The sequence below is a fragment of the Bufo bufo genome, chromosome 2, assembly GCF_905171765.1.
Source record: "Bufo bufo chromosome 2, aBufBuf1.1, whole genome shotgun sequence".
Taxonomy (NCBI): Eukaryota; Metazoa; Chordata; class Amphibia; order Anura; family Bufonidae; genus Bufo; species Bufo bufo.
The window spans coordinates 329,552,928-329,579,699 of NC_053390.1; the positions used below are offsets into that span (position 1 = coordinate 329,552,928).

Consider the following 26,772-nt stretch of genomic DNA (forward strand, 5'->3'; position numbering starts at 1 on the left):
GCCTCTAATCCTGGGAGTTACAGAACCTGTACCAAAAACCTCAATTGTATGCCTTAGGTTCTGCTGAGAGAGAGACTTTAGAAAGACAGAGAGAAGTACCTCAACCCCCATCATTACTGCTCTCTATCCTTACATTGCTCTTGGGAAAGAACTGCCCTGTGAACTGCTGTTGGGATGGTGCCTTAATACCGTTAGATGAACTACTACTCCTATTCTGAACTTTAGTAAGGACAGATCTATTTATTTTCCCCAACTGGCCTGGTCACTGACTCCAACACCATTCGATGCATCTACACTCCTGCCTAGCACTAGTGTTAATCACGAATATTCGAATTGCGAATTTTAATCGCGAATATCGGCACTTCGAGAATTCGCGAATATTTAGAATATCGCAATCAAGAAAATAATGCCTGGAGATCATGAATTCGCGAATTCTAGAATATATGGCGAATATTCGCCCAAATATTCGCAAAATATCGCGAATTCGAATATTGCTCCTGCCGCTCATCACTACCTAGCACACTGTCAGAAGACTGTCAGAAGGGCATCGAAAATTACCATCAGGCAGGAGCCTCAATATCCTAGTGTGCCTCAAGGGAGAAAAAGCATTGACATTCAATGGAGGGGGATGTCAGCATTAGGATTGCCACTGTAATCTGTGTGTCAGAAGCTTTTACCACTCCCATCCCATCCTCCACTCGCTCCTCCTGGGCTGTCGTTGCATATGTCAGTCTGCAAACAACAGATTGACAAACTACGGATACTGTCCGTGCACGTACAGCATTTTTCTCACTCCCATCAATGGAAAGGGCCATTCTTGTCTGCTATAGGGACCAGACTAGGACACGTTGTATAACTTGTGGAACAGCCACACGGATCAGCAAAAAAATATGGATGTGTGCATGACCCCTTAAAAAAGAATTATTCAGTGCACTATGGGCAGAAATATGTAGGGCACATGGATGAAAAATATGGCATGGTATACTGTTTTTCCTAGTAAACATTTGGTGAACTAGAAAATGCACAAATTAACTTAAGTCAAAATGGCGTCATTATATTTTAAGATCTCTGCAACAGATGGAAAACTGAAAGTCCTGATTTCTGTACTCCAATAGATGTCGCCTGCTCGTCTCCTGCTCATTTGTTGGATTTGTAACCTAGGAAACTTGAACGTGAACTCTGAGAAAAATTGCTGAGAAGCCAATAATCACTACATACAATATATATATAGCTACAAGTAGAGATGAGCGAATCAAAGTTGATGAAGTGGAATTTGATTCGAATTTCAAGAAAAATTCAATTTGCACTGAATCCAAATTTTCTCATGCTTAGTGGTAACGAATCGCATTTAAAAAAAAAATTGCTGCTGCACGTGTTTGGACATGGAGCAAGGAACTCTGGGAACGAGGGATCGCCCACAATGCCATGCATGAAGCCAATCAACAGCCAGCCCTGTGATGTCACAGCCCTATAAATAGCCTCAGCCATCTTGGATTCAGCCATTTTCCAGTGTACTTAGTGTAGGGAGAGAAGTCAGCAGGCGCTAGGGACAGTGCTAAAAATACTTTAAAACTTTTATTTTGCTGTATAGAAGTTCAGGGAAAGGATAGGGAGGAAACATTCCACAGTATTGAAGCAGAACAGGGTTCAGTAGGGTAGGTTATAGCCTGGGTAATAGGAACAATCCTATTACACCTTTCTGCACTGACTGGGGATCCAAATTGCCATTATACAGCGCTGTAATTCCAGCAAACCGTTCTTGTTATTGGGATGCAAGTGCTGTTTGATACAGCCATTAACAGGGTTTATTACAAGGAAATATTTCTACATCTTATTTGCCCTTGTACGGTGCAGTTATATGTTCTAAAGCATTTGGCTTGTATTAGTGGGGAAAAAAAGGGCTTATTAGCTGTTGTGTGGTGAAGTGCGAAAATTACAGCCCTTTTTGGCGTGTATTAGTGGCAAACAAATCTATATTTGCCGTTCAGCGGTGCAGTTATATGTTCTAAAGCCCTTTTTGGCATGTATTAGTGGCACAAAAAACAAGTATTTGCTGTTGTGTGGGAAGTGAGAAAATTACAGCCCTTTTTGGCGTGTATTAGTGGCAAAAAATATATATTATTTGCCGTTCAGCGGTGCAGTTATATGTTCTAAAGCCTTTTGTGGAGTTTATAAGTGGAAAAAAATAAAGGCCCATTTGCCGTTCAGCGGTGCAGTTATATGTTCTAAAGCCCTTTTTGGCCTGTATTAGTGGCACAAAAAACAAGTATTTGCTGTTGTTTGGGGAAGTGAGAAAATTACAGCCCTTTTTGGCGTGTATTAGTGGCAAAAAAATATATATTTGCCGTTCGGCAGTGCAGTTATATGTTCTAAAGCTCTTTTTTGTGTGTATTAGTGGCACAAAAAAAGTATTTGCCGTTGTGTGGTGAAGTGAAAAAATTACAGCCCTTTTTGGCGTGTATTAGTGGCAAAAAAAAATATATTATTTGCCATTCAGCGGTGCAGTTATATGTTCTAAAGCCTTTTGTGGCATGTATAAATGGAAGAAAATAAGGGCCTATTTGCAGTTCAGCAATGCAGTTATATGTTCTAAAGCCTTTTGTGGCATGTATAAGTGGAAAAAAGTAAGGGCCTATTTGCCGTTCAGCGGTGAAGTTATATGTTCTAAAACCCTTTTTGGCGTGTATTAGTGGCACAAGAAAAGTATTTGCCGTTGTGTGGTGAAAAGAGAAAATTACAACTCTTTTTGGCGTGTTTTAGTGGCAAAAAAATATATATTTGCCGTTCTGCGGTGCAGTTCTATGTTCTAAAGCACTTTTTTGCATGTATTAGTGGCACAAAAAAAATTTGCCGTTGTGTGGTGAAGTGAGAAATCTTGAGCCCTTTTTCGCGTGTATTAGTGGCAAAAATATATATATTTGCCATTCAGTGGTGCAGTTATATGTTCTCAAGCACTTTCTTGCGTGAATTAGTGGCACAAAAAAAGTATTTGTCATTGTGTGGTGAAGTGAGATAATTACAGCCTTTTTGGAGTGTATTAGTGGCAATAAAATATATTATTTACCGTTCAGCGGTGTAGCTATATGTTCTAAAGCCTTTTGTGGCGTGTATAAGTGGAAAAAAGTAAGGGCCTATTTGCCGTTCAGCTGTAAAGTTATATGTTCTAAAGCCCTTTTTGGCGTGTATTGGTGGCAAAAAAAATATATATTGGCCGTTCAGCGGCGCAGTTATATGTTCTAAAGCACTTTTTTGCGTGTATTAGTGCCACAAAAAAATATTTGCCGTTGTGTGGTAAAGTGAGAAAATTACAGCCCTTTTTGGCATGTATTAGTGGCAAAAATATATATATTTGCCGTTCAGTGGTGCAGTTATATGTTCTAAAGCACTTTCTTGCGTGAATTACTGGCACAAAAAAAAGTATTTGCCGTTGTGTGGTGAAGTGAGAAAATTACAGCCCTTTTTGAAGTGTATTAGTGGAAAAATATATATACTTGCCGTTCAGCGGTGCAGTTATATGTTCTAAAGTCCTTTCTGGTGTGTATTAGTGGCAAAAAAATATATATTTGCCGTTCAGTGGTGCAGTTATATGTTCTAAAGCCTTTCGTGGCGTGTACAAGTGGAAAATAATAAGGGCCTATTTGCCGTTCAGCAGTGCAGTTATATGTTCTAAAGCCCTTTTTGGCATGTATTAGTGGGGAAAAAAAGGGCTTATTAGCCGTTGTGTGGTGAAGTGAGAAAATTAAAGACTTTTTTGGGGTGTTTTAATTTCCTTTTTATTTATTTATTTGATCTAACAGTATGTAAGGCAGAGAAGTGCCAGCCCTGCACAGTGGAGTGGCAGAGGCATAAATGTTTCTGGAGAAGCACAGGTCGTAGCAGAGTAAGGTGGTGTGGCTGCAGGAGTCGCAGCGAGAGGCCTGAGCTCCCAGTGTCATCTAGCGGTCATGTCTTGACCAGCAACCCAGCGGTTCTTGAATAGTTGACTCGGTCATCCACTTCGTCCCAAGTGACATCAGACACCTTCAGCCAAGAGTCGGTGGGTTCGTCAGAGACAACCCTTAGTTGGCATGGCCCGAGAGCAGGCCCTGTGCCCTCACCTGTCCTCAACCTGCCTCTGTCTTTTTCTGTTCCCTCAGCCAGAGAAGTATTATATGCTGTGGGCTCAGCTCCACTATACAGAGAGGACGAGCTACTAGAGGACAGTCAGCAGCTACTGGCCAGTCAAGATGTGGAGGACATCTTGACTGGCCAGATGAGGACATCTGCCGCTTCCTCCTGTAGGCGGGCAAGTAGTGATAAGGAGAGTGGCATGGGAGCTGGTGTTGTGAGCGGTCAGGCTCTTGACCCAGAGACCTCTAAGGACATCAGTGACGTGCAGACAGTACTTGATGATGATGATGTAGCTGATCGCACTTGGGAGCCGGGTGAATTAGGGGCTTCATCATCATCGGGAGAAGAGGGTGGCAGCTTGCTCGTGAGGCAGCGGCAGAGCCAGCAAGTTGCTCGTGTGGCCAGGGGTCAGCAGGGGGGCAGCAGTGGGAGGTTGGGAGCCAAACGTACCCGGGGTAGACCACCCGCTTCGCAGGAGCCTACCTGTCTGGAAAGTAGTGGTGCAGGGGTTCACAAAAGCAGCGGCGGTAGCAGTCAGTCAGTGCGGAGTGTTGAGGGTAAAATCACCTACTCGGAGGTGAACATGGCCATTTTTAGAATCTGTGGGCAGAAGGTGAAGCGTGACCAGGGTGCCAATGTTGGCACCACAGATCTGCGTCAACATATGCAGCGTCACCACAAAGTGGCCTAGGAGAACAGTGGCTCCGATGTGGTGGTCCAGCCTGCCGCAGCAACCACTGCATCACCCAATAGCACACACCCTATTTCAGGCAGTCAAGGCTCCACCACCTCAGCCGAAGAGAGATGTCTGTCCTTCCCATCATCTGCTGGTCCTGATGCTCCTGCTCCTCCTCCTACTCCTCGTCACTCATTCCATCAGCAATCGATCACCGAAGCGATTGCCAAGAGACAACAGTATGCGTGCACTCATCCAACGGTGCAGAAGCTGAATGTTCTCCTGGCCAAGTTGCTGGTGCTGCAGTCCCTCCCTTTCCAAGTGGTGGACTCTGCACCTTTCAGAGAACTGATGGCTTGTGCCGAGCCGAGGTGAAGAGTGCTAAGCCATCATTTTTGTGCCAAAAAGGCAGTACCAGCCCTGCACACGTATGTAGAACAGAAGGTGTGCCAGTCCTTGAGCCTGTCGGTGTCTGCCAAAGTGCACGGCAGCGTCGACTTGTGGAGCTGTAACTACGGTCAAGGAAAATACATGTCCTTTATGGCCCACTGGGTGAATGTGGTTCCTGCACAGCTACACCTTGGCCAGGTCACACTGCTCTCGCCTCCACACTCTCACGCAGTTGGTCCTGCGACAATGTCCGCCTCTGCCTCCTCATCCTCCACCGTGTCCTCAGCCTCCACTGCAGGGACAATTCACAGTGCCCCTCCATCATACCACATGTGCAGGGCACGGCGGTGTCATGCTGTTCTGCACCTCGTTCGCCTGGGCAAACAGAGTCACTAAGGGGAGGAAATGCTCAAGGAGGGCTGAGCCATGCACTGTGGCTCACATGTTCAATCTGGTTGTCAAGCGGTTCCTGAAGTCTTCCACCCATCTGCAAGACATCCTTAAAATGGCCAGGAAACTTTGCATGCACTTTAGCCACTCGTACACCGCAAAGCACACCCTCCTTGAGCTTCAGCGGCAGAACGGCATCCCCCAACAATAGGCAGATATGCAACGTTTCCACCCGTTGGAATTCCACCCTCCATATGTTGGACCCACTATACGAACAGAGAAAGGCCATAAACAATTTCTTGATGATCCAAGCAGATAGGAGTACTCCCCTGTGTAACTTCGATGTCAGCCAGTGGCAACTCATGCTTGGCACCTGCCGTTTACTCAGGCCCTTTGAGGAGGCCATGTTGTTTGTCAGTCGCCAGGACTACGGGATGAACAATGTCATTCCACTGCTTTATGTCCTGGAACAGATGCTGGTAAATCTAGCTGGTCATGTGACTGGAGACATGGTGCCTAAATCTCACGGCCACATGAGCCCTGTGGGGGCTGAACCGGAGGAGGAGGATATTGGAGCACAAGCAATGTGTAGAAAAATGGTGGTTTTTCTACACAGATGACAGAAGAGGAGGAGCAGGAGCAGCCAGAGGAGCTATAGGGCGATGAGGAAGACAAGGCAGAGGGCCCAGACACACCATGGCAGTATGCAGTGGAGATGGAGCCAGGGAGTCCCTCCAAGTCACTTGCACAAATGGCCCGATGCATGCTCACCTGCTTGCGTAGTGACAGCTGAATTGTCACCATTTGACAGAGGGATGACTTCTGGCTCTCCACCTTGTTGGAGCCTCGCTACCTGTCCAAAATGGGGGCCTTTTTTACACCCGCTAAAAGGGAGGACAAACTGAACTACTATAGAGACATCCTATGTAGTCCGCTGCCTATCTGCGCCATCATTTATCCTCTCGCAGGTCTGACCGGGGGGCCCTCTGCACTCATGTTCCTCTGCCATGGCTGCTGTGGCAGGGTGGGGGCGTAGGAGCAGTTCCATCTCCATGAGCAGCAACTTGAGTCTAGAGTCGCTGATGAGCAGCTTTCTCCACACTATGTCATCTTGCCACTCTGTGGTCTCCTGATGCTGCTGCCACCTCCACACTATGTCACCTTGCCACTCTGCGGTCTCCTGATGCTGCCACCACCTCTACACTAAGTCACCTTGCCACTCTGTGGTCTCCTGATGCTGCTGCTCCCTCAACACTATGTCACCTTGCCACACTGTCATTGTGTCACCCTGTGACCTCCTCCTGATGCTGCTGCCACCACCTCCACACTCTGCCATTGTGCCACTCTGTAGCCTCCTGATGCTGCTGCCACCTCCACACTGTCATTGTGCCACCCTGTGGCCTCCTCCTGATGCTGATGCTGCAACCTCCACACTTTGTCATTGTGCCACTCTATGGCATCCTGATGATGCTGCTGCCACCACAACACTGTCATTGTGCCACCCTGTGGCCTCCTCCTGATCCTGCTGCTGCCACATCCACATTGTCATTGTACCACCCTGTGGCCTCCTCCTGATGCTGCTGCCGCCACCTCCACACTCTGTCATTGTGCCACTCTATGGCATCCTGATGATGCTGCTGCCACCTCAGCACTGTCATTGTGCCACCCTGTGGCCTCCTCCTGATCCTGCTGCTGCCACCTCCACACTCTGCCATTGTGCTACTCTGTGGTCTCCTCATGCTGCTGCTGATGCCACCTCCACGCTGTCATTGTGCCGCCCTGTGGCCTCCTCCTGATGCTACTGCTGCCGCCACCTCCACACTCTGTCATTGTGCCACTCTGTGGCCTCCTCATGCTGCTGCCACCTCCACACTGCCATTGTGCCACCCTATGGCCTCCTCCTGATGCTGCTGCTGCCGCCACCTCCACACTCTGTCATTGTGCCACTCTGTGGCCTCCTCATGCTGCTGTCACCTCCACACTGTCATTGTGCCACTCTATGGTCTCTTCATGCTGCTTCCACCTCACTACTATGTCATAGGGCCACTCTGTGGACTTCTCATTCTGTTCCCACCCTCCCCACTTCATGACTGGGCCATTAATTTACCTTTCGGCCTTGCTGACATCATCATTTATTTGACCATTCTTCTGATCTGTCAGAAGGAAGGAAAAATTTGACGCACAACGGATCTTGTCTATGTAACAGCTGTAAGGCCTGCATGACATGGTCCCTATTTTGCATCAGAATTTGCTTATTATTTGGTAGCCAAAAGCAGTAGTGGGTACAAAACACAGAAGACATGCAAATATTCTATTCACCTGTCATCTCTGTTTTGGATCCATGCCTGTTTTTTTTTGCCTTTAGCATTAATGATAGATTACTGACCAAATGCTGACCAAGTAAAGGCAGATGCTTAAAAGACAGGATCCATATTTTGGGGGTTATTGTTCTGACGGATCAGAGGGAGGGCAAAATAATCAGTGACGTCAACACAAACTTACTGCTGACACCCTCCCCACTCTGTTGGGGAACTATACTTGTATAGGCGTTTAATAGAATAGGTTCTGTAGACATCTATGTGGAATCAGCTGTGTAAAAGGAGTGCGCTTCTTCTTCACACTAACATTGACTTGTAAGGCTGAGTTCATAAGTGAGTTATTTGGTCAGTTTTGGCCCGTGACTGCCCAAATAAGTGAGGTGTGCAGTGACTCTAAGAGCGACGCCTGTCATCTGCATGTCATACTGACTCACAGTATTATTTCACTACCACAGCAGACTCCCTATGCGTGTTACTGCAAGGCACAGTGTTCTACACCACTATAAAGGCTCTCTGCAGCCAGGAAATAGCCGTTTCTTAACGCGGTTCGCCACGAATAAGTTCGGATCGAACCAAATTTTTTCCAAAAATTCGGCAAAACGGCCAAATCAAATTTTTTAGAAATTCTCTCATCTCTAGCTACAAGATTTTACCTAATTAGCGCTCATCAGAACACAACATGTTATTAATGCATACTAATGATGATCTGTATGTACAGTATATAATGATATATCCTTATCTTATTCCTGAAGACTAAACATAAAAGTGCAGTGAATTTCTTCTTTTATTATCATTTCCTTAAAATCATGTATTTAAGGAGCACCTGTATTAAACCAGATGCTCATACAGTAATATTGTAAGGATGACAGTCAACGCTAATAGTGTATTTGTTTGATGATATCTGAGAAAACACACAGGGCAAGATTTATCAAAGCTGGTGGAAAGGAAAACTGGCTTAGTTGCCCATAGCAACCAATCAGATTCCACCTATCATTTTCCAAGGGAGCTTTGAGAAATGAAAAGTGGAATCTGATTGGTTGCTATGGGCAATTAAGCCAGTTTTCCTTTCCACCAGTTTTGATAAATCTCTCCCACAGTGCTAGACTGAATTCACAAGTCCATATTCCAGAGTCTGTGTGTGTCCTGGACTGACCATGGGTTAAATGACTCAAATTCACTGAAATAAACCCATGGTTGGTACAGGACACACGTGTGAACAAGTTCCAGTTCAAGCCTCAGGGAGTTACACTGTGTGCAGCTTGGATGAGATCGGTCCTAGTGTTATAAAACACTGAGCGACAGGTTTTCCATTAGGCCCAAGCCTAAGGATGGCCCTGTAAGAAAGGGCTACAGTTTTCAGGGTGCAGTGGTTTCCACTAACTGCTTATGTACAGTACATGTATTGCAGCTTTGTGTTGTAGGGCCGATTGAAAAGTACTTAAGCTAACTTCTGTGGAGGCTCAGTTTGGAGCCTTCATTGCAGATCCTGTCATATTTGTAACAGCGCAAGATGGGGCTCGACGGATGACATTATAAGTCAGTAGACTCCGTTGGGTGCCATTGGTGTCCGTCATGTAAAGAACTCAGCCCTCTGCCATTTTCAGTTTTCCTATAATGGAACAGAAAATGCAGATGTATGGTTCTCCTCCCTAGAAGCAATGCTTTTAGGGGGAAATAACTACATAATACAGCATCCAATCAAACATGTCACCAGTTTTTTTTTAACTCTGAGGTGCACAAAGGTATAGTATGAGCTGACAGACTTCTACGGGTGCTGTATTACAGATGTAATTCAGCACATATCCATGTATTAAAGACTAAGTTATAGCCATAATTATTTCTCTATATGTGTTGTACATCTCACCTTTTAGTAATATCGAGGGTCATTTATCAAAACTGGTTTAAAGTAGAACTGGCTTAGTTGCCCATAGCAACCAATCAGATTCCTCCTTTAATTTTCCAAAGGAGCTGTTCAAAATGAAAGGTGGAATCTGATTGGCTGTTATGGGCAACTAAGCCAGTTCTACTTTACACCAGTTTGATAGTGTCTTGAAATAATGTCTTTGTAATAGTTTTTATGTTAGCGCTATTGTTATGTAAATGTAAGACTATCACAAATGATGTAATGCTGTTTTTAAAATGCTGCCAGTTCTCAAAGTATGTTATGATCTCATCCGTGTTCCCTTTCCATGCATGCATCTCATTACAATCATCCCCATGAAGTAATTAATGTGGACATGAAAGATGTTGCTTAATCCCATTATTATTGAAATGACTGTGACAATCATCTTACCCTGTAGTAATCAGTGCTATAGACATCTCTAGACATTCCAAAATCTCCAATCTTCACTAAGAGGTTTTCTCCCACCAAACAGTTCCTTGTGGCCAGATCTCGGTGGACAAAGTGCTGAGAGGCCAGGTAAACCATACCTGCTGCAATCTGCTGAGCTATATAAAGCATCTGGGATTGAGTGAGCTCTGCAAGACGGTTTCCTTCTGCCATAAGAACAGCATCTGGTCCATGGGCCCTGAAAGTAGAGAAACAATGAGTTCATACAAAATACAACACGTTTCTAGACCCTTGTATAGCTTTGCAACACCGCATATAGGAAGATAATTCTAAATACTAAATATTTCAGGAATGCTAACTTAATGTGAATCTGTCAGCAGTTTTTACCATGCTGAACTGCTGACAGGAGTAGGTAGGAGCTCGGAAAATGGGAACAAACATACATCTTTAAGAATTTTTGGTGAGTTTTTTACTCATTTTCTGCATGATTGTAGGTACTTTTTAGATAAAGGTAATGAAAAGAAACATTTTTTAAAAATCACTAAAAATTCATAAAAATACAATTTGAACAATAGGTCATTTACTGATGTCATATGCCCTTTAAATGCACTGGAGGTATAATATTTGCTGATTCTTTTCTTATTACAGCATATCATTCACTAGGAGGTGTTTAGGGGTTAGTGCATACTGTTTTTGTTACTGGATTCAAACTTGTTTAATGCCTCCTAGTGATAGCTATGTGCAGCCAGAATTTTATCTTATAGAGATGAGCAAAATTCATTTCAGTCAACTTGGTCGAATTGTCCGTCAGATTCTATTCAGTCTGAATAAATTTAACCTTAATTGAAAGTGCCACAATTGCCCTGAAAGGTTGTGTATGACACTCTGGGACTCCTAGGACTGTATCCAATGCCTTTCAAGCTCTTTAGCGCCAAGACAGTATTAATAATGTCAAAGTGACATATATGGCTATATACAGCCTGTTGAAAAACAGACTGCACTGTTAGATTTTTTTTTAATGAAGAAATTATCCCTTTTTGGTAGCAGAGGCCATCTCTTTCTTTTGATCTGTAAAATGGTGACCACCCTTTTGAGCAATTTGTGTGGGGTGAATCAAAAAAGTTTCAGATTTGCTTACATTGCAATATTTTGGGGAAATTCATAACCAATTTGATTTGTGTATCTATGACCTTGTTGCCCAAAAATAAATCATTTGTCTTTTTACAATATTTATTCTGTAGTAATATCTTTCATGTGAATACGATGAAAATTATTTCTCACTGTCTTAAATAAACATTGTCTCCAAGATACAGAAAACAGATAGGTAGGTGCATCAAACATAAATCATATCACATAGTCAAAGCTAAACAGGTCATAAAGTAGAGATGTGACAACTATAAGATTAATGGTAGCTAGCCTAGCCGTAATGTGTAATAACTCATAATGGATACAACTTTAAATCAAATCACAACCAAATATAAATTTTTGTTGGCCCCAAAAAAACACACATTTGGCAAAAAAAGTATCTTATATAAATTTACTATTGTGTATATCTAATACTAGCACATTTTCTCCTAAATAATGGTTTATGTGTATAACTGGCTTGACCTGATATACATGTACATGGCTTCATTCAAGTCAAAATTAATAACCACCTTTATGAATAAAGTGCTAACAGATTGTGCTGTGATTTGCAATCAAAGTAGGCAGCATGCATTTAAAATGACAAACAGTGGAAATAAAAGCAATGACCCTGCCCTTAAACGCTTACAAATGAACTGCTTGCTGACAAAGGAAGACTCTACTTGTCTTGAGTGGCAGGCAGTAGCTGCATCATGGATAGTGTTGAGCGCGAATATTCGAATTGCGAGTTTTAATCATGAATATCGCCACTTCGAGAATTCGCAAATATTTAGAATATAGTGCAGTATATTAGTATTCGTGAATAGTGTTGAATATTCTAATCGCAAATTTATCGCGAAAATATTACATTGCCGATTTTCACAATCAAGTAAACAATCACTTGAGATTACGAATTCGCTAATTTATGGCAAATATTCGGCCACAAATTCACAAAATATCGCAAATTCGAATAATGCCTATGCTGCTCATCACTAACCATGGAGAGCATACATGGGTACTGAGACTATGCCCACCTGATCAGAAGCAGGCCAACCTCTATAGCCGCAACACTGCAGTAACAGAGATCACAGATTCTTCTGATGCCCGCCATTTAACATTTTGTATGCCAAGAAAACTGCTGTGGGGGCAACCACAGTGGCCTACAAAAGGCAGAGGAACTCTCGTAGAAAAAATGGGGCCTGCACCTACTGTATATATGGACAGATCAGATAAGGCTAGAATGTCATAGCTTACATTGGTGACTTTTCTATGCCTGGTGTAGTACATTCATAAATCTCCCTCCAAGTGCTTAAGAATTTAAGAGAAAATGCAAGGTCATTCAGGGCATTGGAAGTAAATAATAGGTTGGGTAGTGTTCATGTGGATGGTGCAAACCAGATCTCATATAAAAAAGAAGGAACAATTCCAGATCAAAGTCCCAATTGTGGGATTACATTTTCCAAATCCAGGGGCATAGAAATAACTCTCTTGGCATACACCTAAAACATGGTTTGGGTCAACTGCTTACTGCTGAATATTCATATAAAAAATAAAATCCTGTTTAGTTTATTCAGTCTCCATTTCTTTTCGCAGCATCCTTCCTTTGGACATAAAATCAAGATCTCCCACAGAGTGCAGATGTAAAAGCCACAATAATTTCAACTGTACTTCCTATACTCCCCCGAATCATTCTCCCTACAGTGAACTCTTTGCTCATACACTGTCTGACCTTCAACATGTGGTCTGGTGTCTGAAACATGAAGCTATGCTGCAGGAAATGCTGATGTTAAAATTCATTGAGGTCCCGAATACATTTCCCTAAGACAACCTCTAGGGGCACTAGAGGTCAGCAGTTTGTCTGCCTGCAAGTTATTTTCAGCAGCAGTTCTGCATTCAGCAATTAACAGACAGTGAAAAGAAAGCATCAGATCTATGTTTGGCTTATTCTTTTCACCTTGTTTACAGAAATTGAGAATTTATTTTTCTTCATTTTTTAAAATTATTCTTGCAGAGGCATTTTTTAGCCGAAGGGCATGATGGGTGAGAAGATTCAGTTTACATGTATAAATTGAATGATTTGGGCTGAGTGTTAGATTTCAGAAGTAAATCTGTATACAGTACAGTGTTAAAAAATGAAATAAGCCTTCTAATGTATGGTTTCATTGGTATCAATAAAACATTTTGCTTCATATCCAGACATGTTAAGTGTGTAGTTCAGCCCTTGCAACAGGAATGCTAATGGTGACCTTGCATGGTATGCTTCCCTCTGGATTCCGTATCTTTGCCATCAGAATCTGGTATCATGACACAAAGGAAGAAAGGAAAGGGGTAAAGGGTTTCTCTAGGCCTGGCAAAAGCTCTTTTTTGCTAATGCATTCCTGCCTTATCTTCATTCTGGGAAGGACAACTATACCTTGTATCAGGGCTCAACTGCAGACACACAGGGGATAGATAGATAAATAGATAGATAGATAGATACACTGACCAAAAATATAAACGCAACACTTTTGGTTTTGCTCCCATTTTGCATGAGCTGAACTCAAAGATCTGAAACATTTTCTACATACACAAAAGACCCATTACTCTCAATATTGTTCACAAATTGGTCTACATCTGTGTTAGTGAGCACTTCTCCTTTGCCGAGATAATCCATCCCACCTCACAGGTGTGGCATATCAAGGGGCCGATTAGACAGCATGAATATTGCACAGGTGTGCCTTAGACTGCCCACAATAAAAGTCCACTCTGAAATGTGCACAGTTTTGCCTTACTGGGGGAAAGGGTGTCAGAAAACCAGTCAGTATCTGGTGTGGCTACCATTTGCCAGACGCAGTGCAACACATCTCCGTCGCATAGAGTTGATCAGGTTGTTGATTGTGGCCTGTGGAATGTTGGTCCACTCCTCTTCAATAGCTGTGCGAAATTGCAGAATATTGGCAGGATCTGGAACACGCTGTCGTATACACCGATCCAGAGCATCCCAAACATGCTCAATGGGTGAGATGTCCGATGAGTATGCTGGCCATACAAGAACTGGGATGTTTTCAGCTTCCAGGAATTGTGTACAGATCCTTGCAATATAGGGCCCTGCATTATCATGCTGCAATATGAGGTGATGGTCGTGGATGAATGGCACAACAATGGGCTTCAGGATCTCATCACGGTATCTCTGTGAATTCAAAATGCCATCAATAAAATGCACCTGTGTTTGTTGTCCATAACATACGCCTGCCCATACCATAACCCAACTGCCACCATGGGCCACTCGATCCACAACATTGACGTCAGCAAACCGCTCACCCACACAACGCCACACACGCTGTCTGCCATCTGCCCTGAACAGTGAAAACCAGGACTCATCCGTGAACAGAACTCCTCTCCAACGTGCCAGACGCCATCGAATGTGAGCATTTGCCCACTCAAGTCGGTTACAACGACGAACTGCAGTCAGGTCCAGACCGCGATGAGGACGACGGGCATGCAGATGAGCTTCCCTGAGACGGGTTCTGACAGTTTGTGCAGAAATTCTTTGGTTATGCAAACTGATTGTTGCTGCAGCTGTCCGGGTGGCTGCTCTCAGACGATCATGGAGTTGAACAAGCTGGATCTGGAGGTCTTGGGCTGGTGTGGTTACACGTGGTCTACGGTTGTGAGGCCGGTTTGATGTACTGCCAAATTCTCTGAAACGCCTTTGGAGACGGCTTATGGTAGAGAAATGAACATTCATTGCACGGGCAACAGCTCTGGTAGACATTCCTGCAGTCAGCATGCCAATTGCACACTCCCTCAAACGTTGTGACATCTGTGGCATTGTGCTGTGTGATCAATCAGCACATTTCAGACTGGCCTTTTATTGTGGGCAGTCTAAGGCACACCTGTGCAATATTCATGCTGTCTAATCAGCACCTTGATATGCCACACCTGTGAGGTGGGATGGATTATCTCGACAAAGGAGAAGTGCTCACTAACACACATTTAGACAGATTTGGGAACAATATTTGAGAGTAATGGGTCTTTTGTGTATGTAGAAAATGTTTCAGATCTTTCAGTTCAGGTCATTCAAAATGGGAGCAAAACCGAAAGTGTTGCGTTTATATTTTTGTTCAGTGTAGATAGATAGACAGACAGACAAATAGACAGACAGATAGGTAGATAGATAGATAGATAGATAGATAGATATGAGATAGAATTAAGATAGATAGATACATAGATAGATAGATAAAAGATAGATAGCTAATAGATAGATATGAGATAGATGATAGCTAGATAGATAGATGGATACATAGATATATATGAGATAGATAGACAGACATATACAGTAGATATGAGACAGATAGATAAAAGATAGATAGCTAATAGATAGATATGAGATAGAGAGATGATAGATAGATAAATAGATAGATACATAGAAATATATTAGATAGACAGACAGATAGATATGAGATAGATCAATAAATAGATAGATAAACGATAGATAGCTAATAGATAAATATGAGATAGATGATAGATAGATAGATAGATAGATATGAGATAGATAAATATGAGATAGATAGATAGATAGATAGATAGATAGATAGATAACAGATAGATAGATGAATGAGATGTACTTAAAGGGGTTCTCCAGAAAACACATAAATATTACTGTATTATAAATCCCGTATTTTCCGGCATATAAGACAACTGGGCGTATAAGATGACCCTCAACTTTTCCAGTTAAAATATAGGGTTTGGGCTATACTCGCAGTATAAGACTACCCCTCCAACGCTATTTACTTTGGCAGGTAATTGTGCAATTTTCGTCTTTTGCCTCAGTACCATATTATGCCTTTCGAAGAATCTAGTGCACCAGGATACAGTGGCCTTAAATCTGTTGCTGTGATCTGGGTTACATTTGGCCGACTGAAGTGCAAACAAACGTATTTTATTTCGTGTCACTACATAACCGTTTTGGTGATGCTCATTCACCATGTCTGCTACATGTTTTTTCGAGTTCTGGCCAATGTGGGGTGCCTCTTCTTAATGCACACTTACCCCTTGGCATACTCTTTGATGCTTTTTCATTTGCTTTCCAGTCCCGAACCATCTTGTCTGTTACTCCATATTGTCTTGCAGCAGCGCAGTTATTATGTTCCATGGCAAAGTTTACAACTTTAAGTTTGAAACTGGCTTCATATTTCTTTCTTCTTGCTGGTAGAGCCATGATGGGGTCTTGACTGTTAGCCATTTGTATACTGTACTGTATGTACTGGTGCTGTACTTTATGAACCAGTAGAGATACTGGTGCTGTACTGTATGTACAGATACTGGTGCTGTACTGCATTCACCCCCACATGTATCTGCTCCCCAGATAGACTCTGTTTTTTCACCACAGATAAGATGCACACCAAACTTCATTAGAGATCCACCGTTCCAACATTAGAATTGGCTGAAGTGCAGATGCTCCTGCTTCCCCCTGCCTTCCCTCTGAATCACCTATCCAACCCAGTATTCAACAACCAGCCAATCACGGCAAGCGATGTACCGGTATTTTCTGTGCACACTGCATACAAAGCCTGCTTGGATTGGGTGGGTCAGCTCTCCCTGCCTGGCCAGCCCTCCAGTATTCAAGACGATTTGAGAGGTAGTACGCAATGTGATACTGCCGGCATGAGAGAACCACTGAGAGCAGGGAGAGGGGGCTGCTTCAGGAGCGGCTGGCCGGGATCCAGCGCACGGTGGCTCAGCTAGCCTCCAGTCCGGCTAGGAAGGAAGTTTCAGCACGCCGTATACCGGCATATAAGATGACACCTGGCGTATAAGACGACCCCCGACTTTTGAGAAGATTTTCATGTGTTAAAAAGTAGTCTTATACGCAGGAAAATACAGTATATTCACAAATACCTCACATTAGTTAAAATGTCCTGTTTTGTCTGGGGAGCAATCATAAAGATCATAACCCTTGACGAGCAGAGGGGAGGATGAGGCATCTCTTTTCCTCAGTGTTGTGAAGTAACTTGTCCTGCTGTGTAATTAGGACAGGTTTTGTGTGCATTAATAGGGTGGCGGCCATTTTATTTCTCCTGATGATTGCTTCATAGACAAAACAAGGCATTATAACTAATGAAATGTATTTGGGAATATATTTATAACAAAGTAATATTTAAGTATTTACATTTTGTTAATTCCCGGAGAACCCCTTTAACTCTCACCCACTACTGCTGCTATTGTGTTCTGCTGTGGGGTTTTTCCTCCCCGAATTTACTTAATTTACATACTTATTTACTGTACTCACTTGCACTAACATATTCTGCAGCGTTTTACAGTACATACATTATTACTGCTTGCTGTCCTCAGTGGGCTTCACAATCTAAGTTTGCCAACCCGTGTGGACATTCCCCAAAAGTAATATATGAAAATACCTGAATTTATCTGATATCGATGGCTATACAGTGAAATCTATGCAATGAGTGCAGTTTATGGTAAATTAAATTCTATTTTGAATAAAATGAAAAGTAGTATGTTAGAATAAGTAACAGTGAAGGCTGTTTAGAAAGTTATGTGTGACACTGGTTATTTTAGCAGTGTCTAACAGCATTACATCCTATTCTGGGCCCCTAGATGCTATGCCTGCTGTTCTTCTATGACTACATGGTTTATATCAGGCAGTATTCAGGATAATTTTGTCTTCATATGGAATGGATACAGCGCTCATGATGAGCTACTGGTATGCAGTTTGTATACCAATAGCGTGTAATTTAATTTAGCAAAGTGCAGATATTTTAAGCTAAACCTTGCCTAACCACATATCTGTGCTAGACAAATATATTTCAAGAGCATTTATAACAAATACTGAGATAATACTGGCCATAAAACTTTTTTTAAAGGGACTCTGTGACCATGAAAATGCTAATTTATGTGCAGGCAGCATTTTATAAGGCAGGAGAAGCTGAGCACATTGATAAATAGTTTTATAATAAATCATTCAGCAAAACTTGTAATTTACTCATTTAAATCCCTGATCATTCTGGGCATTGAAGTCCAGGAGGCGGTTCTATCAGTGACTGACAGCCTTCTCTCTATGACTGTGTATACAGAGATAGCTGTCAGTCACTGACTGAAGTCCAGGAGGCGGTCCTATCAGTGACTGACAGCCTGCCCTCTATGACTGTGTATACAGAGAAATCTGTCAGTCACTGACTGAAGTCCAGGAGGCGGTCCTATCAGTGACTGACAGCCTGCCCTCTATGACTGTGTATACACAGATAGCTGTCAGTCACTGACTGAAGACAAGGAGACGGTCCTATCAGTGACTGACAGCCTTCCCTCTATGACTGTGTATACACAGATAGCTGTCAGTCACTGATAGGACCGCCTCCTGAACTTCAAAGCCAAAAATGAGTAGGGATATAAATGTATAAAATACAAGATTTCTGAATCTTTTCCTATAAATCTATATATCAATCTGCTCAGCTCCTCCTGCTTTATAACATGCTGCCTGCAGCTCAGACACCATGTTCAATGTGACAGGTTCTCCTTAAGATCAAATATTTAATGTAGTATCATATGGATGTCATTGGTGCATTGATATGGATCAGGCTTTACTGTAAAATCTGCAACTAATAGGAACTCACATAATATGGCAAATTGGAAATGTACTTACAGAAGTTACTATTAACTTTCACGGTCAATACAATTGTAGGTAAAATGTTATAGGTGAATGGGAATAAAAATGTTCCAATATGTGACAGATCTTGAAATATTTCTCAATTTAACAATGCACAGGAGTAACAAGGAAGCAACCATGGAGGCAATACAACATTTTAGAAAGATGCCACTATTCCATCACTACAGTTTTTAACAGCACAGAATTTAGGGGCATACATATTTTTTTTTTTTTATGTCGACCTAATACCTAGGGTTTCTTCCTCCTTTCCTTGGCGTCTCTGAAACAGCACCAAAAAATGCTATATAGAGTATAGATGAGCAAATCCATTCAAACAAATCAAATTTATTACAATTTTCCCATAAATTTTGGTTTCCAACTAATCTGAATTGTTTGGGATTCGTCCCACCCAAATCGCATAAAATGGAGGCCTCTGCTTTGGGATAGTTTTTAAATTGGGAAAAAATTTTGACAGTGCAATGTTTTATTAAATAGGCTGTTTGTTACCACCAGTTACCATCCATTTACCCAATATATGTGACTATCACTTTGACATTAGTAAAGTCTTGGTGTTAAAGAGCATGAAAGAGGTTGGATGGAGTCTTTGTAGACCTCAAAATAAGTCTTAGCGTTAAAGAGCTTGAACGAGTTTGGATGCAGTCCTAGGAGACTTCAGAGTGTCATAAACAAGACAATTGGACCAACCAAATTTATTTGGACCAAACTGAATGACAGCCAATTTGACTGAATTGGACCCAAAACAAATTTCAGGAAATCCGCTCATTTCTAGCAAAAAGGAATAAGTAAAAAAAATGTAGCAGCTCATTAAGGGTAGGGCAGAAACTGCTCAGCCATTACAATTACAAAAAAGCCAACAATGAATTTAAGGGCTGCCGTGGTTGGAATCTGCAGTAGTTTTTTGTCATTGCCTCTCCATGTGCTCTAATCATGCTGGCCTGATTATGAAATTATCTGCACTTATTGCTAACTAACCTACCTTTTAATGCAGGTGGACCCCTATTGGCCGATGGACAACCATAGTCATTGCTCTGCCCGCTACCCTCACATCCATACTTCTGCAGGACACATAAAATGGCCTCCACTATATTATCTGAACCTGTGTATCCTGTTACAAGCCATTTCTTATTTCAATCAGTAAGTTGCACTTGGGTGTGGGCAGTTGGATATTATTGTTAGGAAAATGGCAAAGGCAGGATTTGGCAGGAAATAGCGAAATTTCAGAAAAACAGATAGACCACATGTCCACGTTATACATTGATTGATTTCAAAATTGAACATGCGATACGTAGTATACATTTACATTTTGGAAAACAACCTTGAACCTTGGTAACTGTTTCTAAAACATCTGTCGGCACCTTTTAATAGGTCTAATGTTTGTGCTGGTCATGCTTAGGTATTTTTTCTGTTTGTGCACATTTAGATTTTTTTAGATTATTGAATAACATGTAGAAACTAGTACAGAAAATGAAACAGTGATCTCACCCACAGCAAACTGCCAGCGCTATGATTTCATTTTCCAACCTACATTTCCATGTGTCTAGTTTCCATAAGTTGTAGCAGTAGTGGGCACAGACAGCAAAAGGCTCCATCCACAGTGTAGTGGCTGTGCCAGCATACTGCAGCTCATCTCTCATTCACTAGAATTGTCCAGCATGGTCAAAACACTGTGGATGGAGCCTTCTGCTTCTGGTTCCATCCACAGTTTTGTTTCTGGCACCGACAGCTGCCACAAACAGCTGATCGGTGGGGGTGCAAGATGTCAGACTCCCACCAACCTGATATTCCACTCTAAAGAGTGGAAAACCCTTTTAGGATGGCAATGGGCCCCATTTTTAAAGGGTCCCAGTGCAGCAACATAGGTTACAAATATGGTACGTCTGCTCAAGAGCAACACCTCTGTTCTTATTGGTACTAGCTTTTATACATGATTCCCGCAGTATACTTAGATAACCATCATTCAGTTGTCTTTTCATGTGGCCAAAACGTCCTAGGTGGAACAAAACAAGCTGCTCAAGTATTCCATATATTCTTTTTGGCTAACTGAACAGAAACATCTTGGCATATATTATATTACCTTAGGAATTTGTTCAGGTCTCCATGCAGCATGTACTCAAACACCATGATGAGCGGATCTCCCTCCACACACACTCCATAAAACTTTACAATGTGTTCATGTTGTAGGTTTGTTAGTAACTCTGCCTCCCGGTGGAAGTCTTTTCGGGCATTGTCACTTGCATCTTTCAGTGTCTGGAAAATAAATATACTGATCATTAGCACATACACTGATTGACAAAAAAAATAACACACCAAGGAGTTGTTGGAATCAAATGAACTTTACATGTGTGAATGTAATATATGTAAATGATTAAATAGTACAGTGGAAACTATACAACCGAAAGGAGGTTCTAGTACCATGTTGGGCCTTCTCTAGCCTGGATACAAGATGAGATATGGTTGGGCATGGAGGCATACAGATTCCGCATAGGATCCCACACAATATCTGCCCACAGATGTTGCAGATGGGCGTGATTGTCAGCACATTTATACTGGCCAGTTATCGCGAATTAGTGTTCATGTGAATGTTCGTTCCCAACTGAAGCAATTTTGAATTAATTAGAGTCCGAATCAAATCGGATGGTTGAATCAAACCTAAATAAAATTTACACAAATGTGCTTATCTTTACTTGGATACAATCATATTCAGTACTATAGATGAAAACATTATAGCCAATGTTTGTAACATCATTTGGATAGTTAATTACCGTATTTATCGGCGTATAACACGCACTGGCGTATAACACGCACCTTCATTTTAAGGGAAATTTCAGGGAAAAAAATTAAATTTCAAATTGTACTGCTATGGGGTGGGGGGATCTGTGGATGGAACTGTTATGGGGGGGATCTGTGGATGACACTGCTATGTCATCCACAGATCCCCCTCATAACAGTGTCCATTTCAAATTGTACTGCTATGGGGTGGGGGGATCTGTGGATGGAACTGTTATGGGGGGGATCTGTGGATGACACTGCTATATGTCATCCACAGATCCCCCTCATAACAGTGTCCCCCAATACACCGGGCCCCGCCGCTCACCGAAGTATTTATAAACGTGAATCCTTATCCTGTTATTAAGCTGCCCTCTCCCATGTTCCCATGTCCCCCCTGTATCCCCACAGCACTTACTTAAGCAGCTAAGCTTCCATAGCAGGCAGAGCGGACGGCACCAGTAACGTCACTCACTGACGTCGCGCGTCTGCTCCGCCTGCTTCATTCATAAAGGGGGCGGAGCAGGCGCTCAACGTCAGTGAGTGACGTTACTGCTGCCACCCACTCTGCCTGCTATGGAAGCTTAAGTAAGTGCTATGGGGATACAGGGGGGACATGGGAACATGGGAGAGGGCAGCTTAATAACAGGATAAGGATTCACGTTTATAAATACTTTGGTGAGCGGCGGGGCCCGGTGTAAGAGTACAGTGACTGCACCGGGCCCCGCCCCTAGTTACGGACTCCAGCCCCTCCTCTCTCCCGGCTCATACAGCACAGTCTGTGATGCTGCATCTTTGCCGGGCCGCAATGAATATCGGCGTATAACACGCATACATCATTTGCCCCCTATTTTCAGGGGGAAAAAGTGCGTGTTATACGCCGATAAATACGGTAGAATCATTACTTCTATGGCCATACAATCCAACCTTAAAGGGGTTATCCCATCTTAGACAATGGGGGCATATCGCTAGGATATGTCCCCATTGTCTGATAGGTGCAGGTCCCACCTCTGGGATCCGCACCTACAAGGAGAACGGAGCCTGGGAGAGTTGTGGCTGGAGGACCCCGGGTTTCCTGGGGTCCATCCACCACCAGGCGCAGCTCCCCGCCTCGCCCATTGAAGTGAATAGGAGCCACCGCTCTCATTCATTTCTATGGGGCCAACGGAAATAGCCAGCGCTCGCTATTTTCGGCGGCTCCATTGAAATTAATGGAGGGCGGCTGCACATGTGCAGTGCGCCCTTCTCAACTTTCTCCGCTCCGTTCTCCTTGTAGGTGCGGGTCCCAGAGGTGGGACCAGCACCTATCAGATAATGGGGGTATATCCTAGTGATATGCCCCCATTGTCTAAGATGGGATAACCCCATTTAAACCATCAATGTTTCTTTATGTCATCAGCATACAGTGATTGATGAGTGTAATTGGTTTGAGAGACAGTACATGGAAAAATATTGATAAATATCCGGATAAGCTCAAAGAACTTCTTTACAAAGAAAGAACGGAGGCTAACATCTATTCAGCAGGCTGAAAACTCCTGACGTAACTACCCAGCTGACCGGAGCAACAGGCCGTTCCTCCTGGCCGCATAAGACGTCACTTCCGGTATCACGTGGAACGCAGAAAATACATGCAGAGACTCAGGACGCCACAGCGGAGAGAGACGCCGAGGACCACGTGCGCACCAACGCCATCCAGGACCGGATCACCGCCTATACACAGCACGGTATTGTGAACATAGACATCGCTCCACAGTAGCTCCCTAAGACCCAGACTTTATGGGGTAAGACTGTTCTTTTATCAAAAGCGACTATTTTTCCCAGATATAAGCGGACATAGAGACTCAAAAATGGTGGCTCACCTCAGGCGGGGTTCTGGATAAGGTGCTTCTAGCCCAATATAGAGGAACACCCCTCCTCTAGTATTGAATATAACTGAAAGCAAAATCAGGGCGAGCACTCAACACTTGGACCAAGGAAGTAATGAGTTAAATATTTATTAAATCACAATACATAACACGTGTATATTTCAATCATAAAATCTAAAATCTAGAAATAAAATACATAGTATCAAAAAAACACATGAAAGGATAAGTGAATAGTACGGTCACTGGTAGTCAGAACAACTGGTATGAATGTGGTCAACCTGAGGGTTGTTGGCAACCTTGCGCTTCACTGTCCCGTGCGCACTTGAAATAATCAATGGGTTTCGCTGGCTAGTGTTATGTTATGTTACTAAGTCCTTATATAGCGCTCTAGAGGAACTCAATCCGATCGAAGCGCTTGTGGACGGCTGCATTGGTGGGCCCCTACGTCATCCTACACAAATAGCCAGGTCTTAACCAGCTTCCTGAATTCCAGGTAATCAGGTATAGTTCTAATATGTTCTGGGAGGGAGTTCCAGATCTTGGGGGCTAATACTGAGAAACGTCTGTCCCCCCTTGTCTTGAGGCGGGTTCTTGGCACCGACAAAAGGGAACCACTGACGAAGGGAAAGAGTTCCCGAAACGCGTCTGGGCCGCACACCTGTGACAGAAGTATCTCCGCACCCTATGCATGGCCATGCAAAGACTACTATAAGTGGAAGAATTTGGATTCCTAGGACGCCGAGTGCATAATCTGTAAAGTAGCGCTTTGTGCCGTCCAGGATACACATCACCTCCGAAATCCCGCGAGATCCGGGAACAGCGCATCACAGCAGCTACCATCCAGACGCCGGAACTATTCCTTGCCGCTTACCCACCGCACACGTCCATAGAGACGTCCTCGGGACTTATCAAGAGGAAGGTAGGAACACTATATGTGTATACTGTATGCGACGAGGCATACAATTTGAAAGTGTACAGCAACTTGATTGAAATTACCGGCATCTAAGGACACTGAGGCACGTGTCTGTATAATAGCAGGTACTGTTTGATTCACCTGCCCAATTGCTACACTAGCGCTGGAATAGCGCACACTAGCCAGCGAAACCCATTGATTATTTCAAGTGCGCACGGGACAGTGAAGCGCAAGGTTGCCAACAACCCTCAGGTTGACCACAATTATACCAGTTGTTCTGACTACCAGTGACCGTACTATTCACTTATCCTTTCATGTGTTTTTTTGATACTATGTATTTTATTTCTAGATTTTAGATTTTATGATTGAAATATACACGTGTTATGTATTGTGATTTAATAAATATTTAACTCATTACTTCCTTGGTCCAAGTGTTGAGTGCTCGCCCTGATTTTGCTTTCAGTTATAAGCGGACATACATCGGTGTAATTTTACTTCATTTTATTTTATTCTCAAGCAGACCACTTCACTTGGTCTCTATATTTATATATTGTGCACATTTACAAGTTTTAACAAAGACCTCTTTGCAGACTGATCACCTGCATAAGTAGGCTAATTATCTTTTAGCAGGGTATACATACAGTACATCTGATTACCCACCTTATAACTTGTGGCTAATACACCACTATAATTGAAAGATTTAGTGGTGCATTTTATATGCAATTAATAAATAACCGTTTATATATTATACCTGCAGTCTGACTATCTATATACCCAGCCATTTGAGTGCCCTCCACCTTTTGAATTTTCTATAGTGTACTCAATATATTGGCAATAGGTGCTGCCATTTAGAGAGAGCACCAACCCGTGTCTTGCTGACAGTAGAGCCTCTGTAACCCCCTCTTCTTCTACGAGTGTAATTTCCAGCCTGTTAATATGTACTATGCCTGGTTGGGAAGAAAGCCTCCACAACAATCCAAAACAATAGTCTTCTTTAGGCTACTTTCACACCAGCGTTTTTGCTGTATCCATCATGGATCTGCAAAAACGATTCCGTTACTGATAATACAACTGTCTGCATCCGTTATGAATGGATCTGGTTGTATTATCTTTAAAATAGCCATGACCTTTGTTGGGCGAGAATATTAGAATCGTGAATATTAATCGCAAATATCGCCACTTCGAGAATTCGCGAAGATTTAGAGTATAGTGCTATATATTCGTATTTTCGAATATTTATCTGAACCCATGATCCCTGCCTGCTTCTTGCTTGTGGGCCAATGAGAAGGCTGCAATGTCTATGTCTGAGCTTAGCAACATCCCTAGCAACCAATAGGAAAGTTGCCTACCCCTTACTATATAAGAACCTCCCCAGCAGCCCTTGTATGCAGTATTTTGCAGATCTGAGAGAGACAGCAGTGTTATTGCTGTGCTCTCTGCTTTGCTGTGTCATTACATTAGTTAATTAGCTCATATATATAATACAGATAGTTAGTGGTAGATAGTCAGTGTAGGTTATATCCTGATATAGTGTAGCTGTTGCAGTGCAGTGTGTTAGTTAGTGTGATAGGCAGCGCCGGTTTTAGAAAAAATTTGGTCCTGGGCAAAATCAAAAGTGGGGCCCCAAATCTTGTAATAATGTGCTAAAAACACAGTCCGACACCTGACACCCCCGCCAATTAGCTGTTTGAGCAGATGGCACGTGCTGTTTACTGCTGCTGTCCCATAGACATACAGGGGTAAGCAGGAAGAGAGAAGGGAGAGGACACGTGCGCACAGCGCACGCCGTCTCCTCAAACAGCTGATCGGTAGGGGTGCCGGGTGTCCCTACAGTACCCTAGTAGTAATAATATAACCATATGGCCACTTTAACACGAGCGAGTTTTCCGCACCGGTGCAATGTGTGATATGAACGCATAGCACCCGCACTGAATCCTCACCCAGTCTGTGTACATGAGCGTTTTTTTTCACGCATCAGTTCTGCTTTGCGTGAAAAACGCAGCATGTTCTATTATCTTCTTTTTTCTCGCAGCCCTGGCCCCATAGAAGTTAATGGGGCTTCAGGGAAAAACGCATTGCATCCGGAAGCAAGTGCGGATGCAATGCATTTTTCACTGATGGTTGCTAGGAGATGTTGTTTGTAAACCTTCAGTTTTTTTATCACGCGAGTGAAAAACGCATCAAAATGCATTGCACTTGCGCGGAAAAAACTGAACAACTGAACGCAATTGCAGACAAAACTGACTGAACTTGCTTGCAAAATGGTGCG

General features: G+C 42.9%; 1 protein-coding gene across 1 annotated transcript in view; it reads right to left on the bottom strand.

Annotated features, from left to right (window-relative positions):
• The window catches only part of NTRK2 (neurotrophic receptor tyrosine kinase 2), a 292,678-nt gene that overhangs the window by 27,045 nt on the left and 238,861 nt on the right, over window positions 1-26,772 (bottom strand). The window contains exons 15-16 of the mRNA XM_040417023.1: window positions 21,034-21,206; window positions 10,178-10,412 (exon numbers count right to left, since the gene is read on the bottom strand). Coding sequence (XP_040272957.1) covers window positions 10,178-10,412; window positions 21,034-21,206 — 408 coding nt within the window. The remainder of the gene's footprint in view (window positions 1-10,177; window positions 10,413-21,033; window positions 21,207-26,772) is intronic.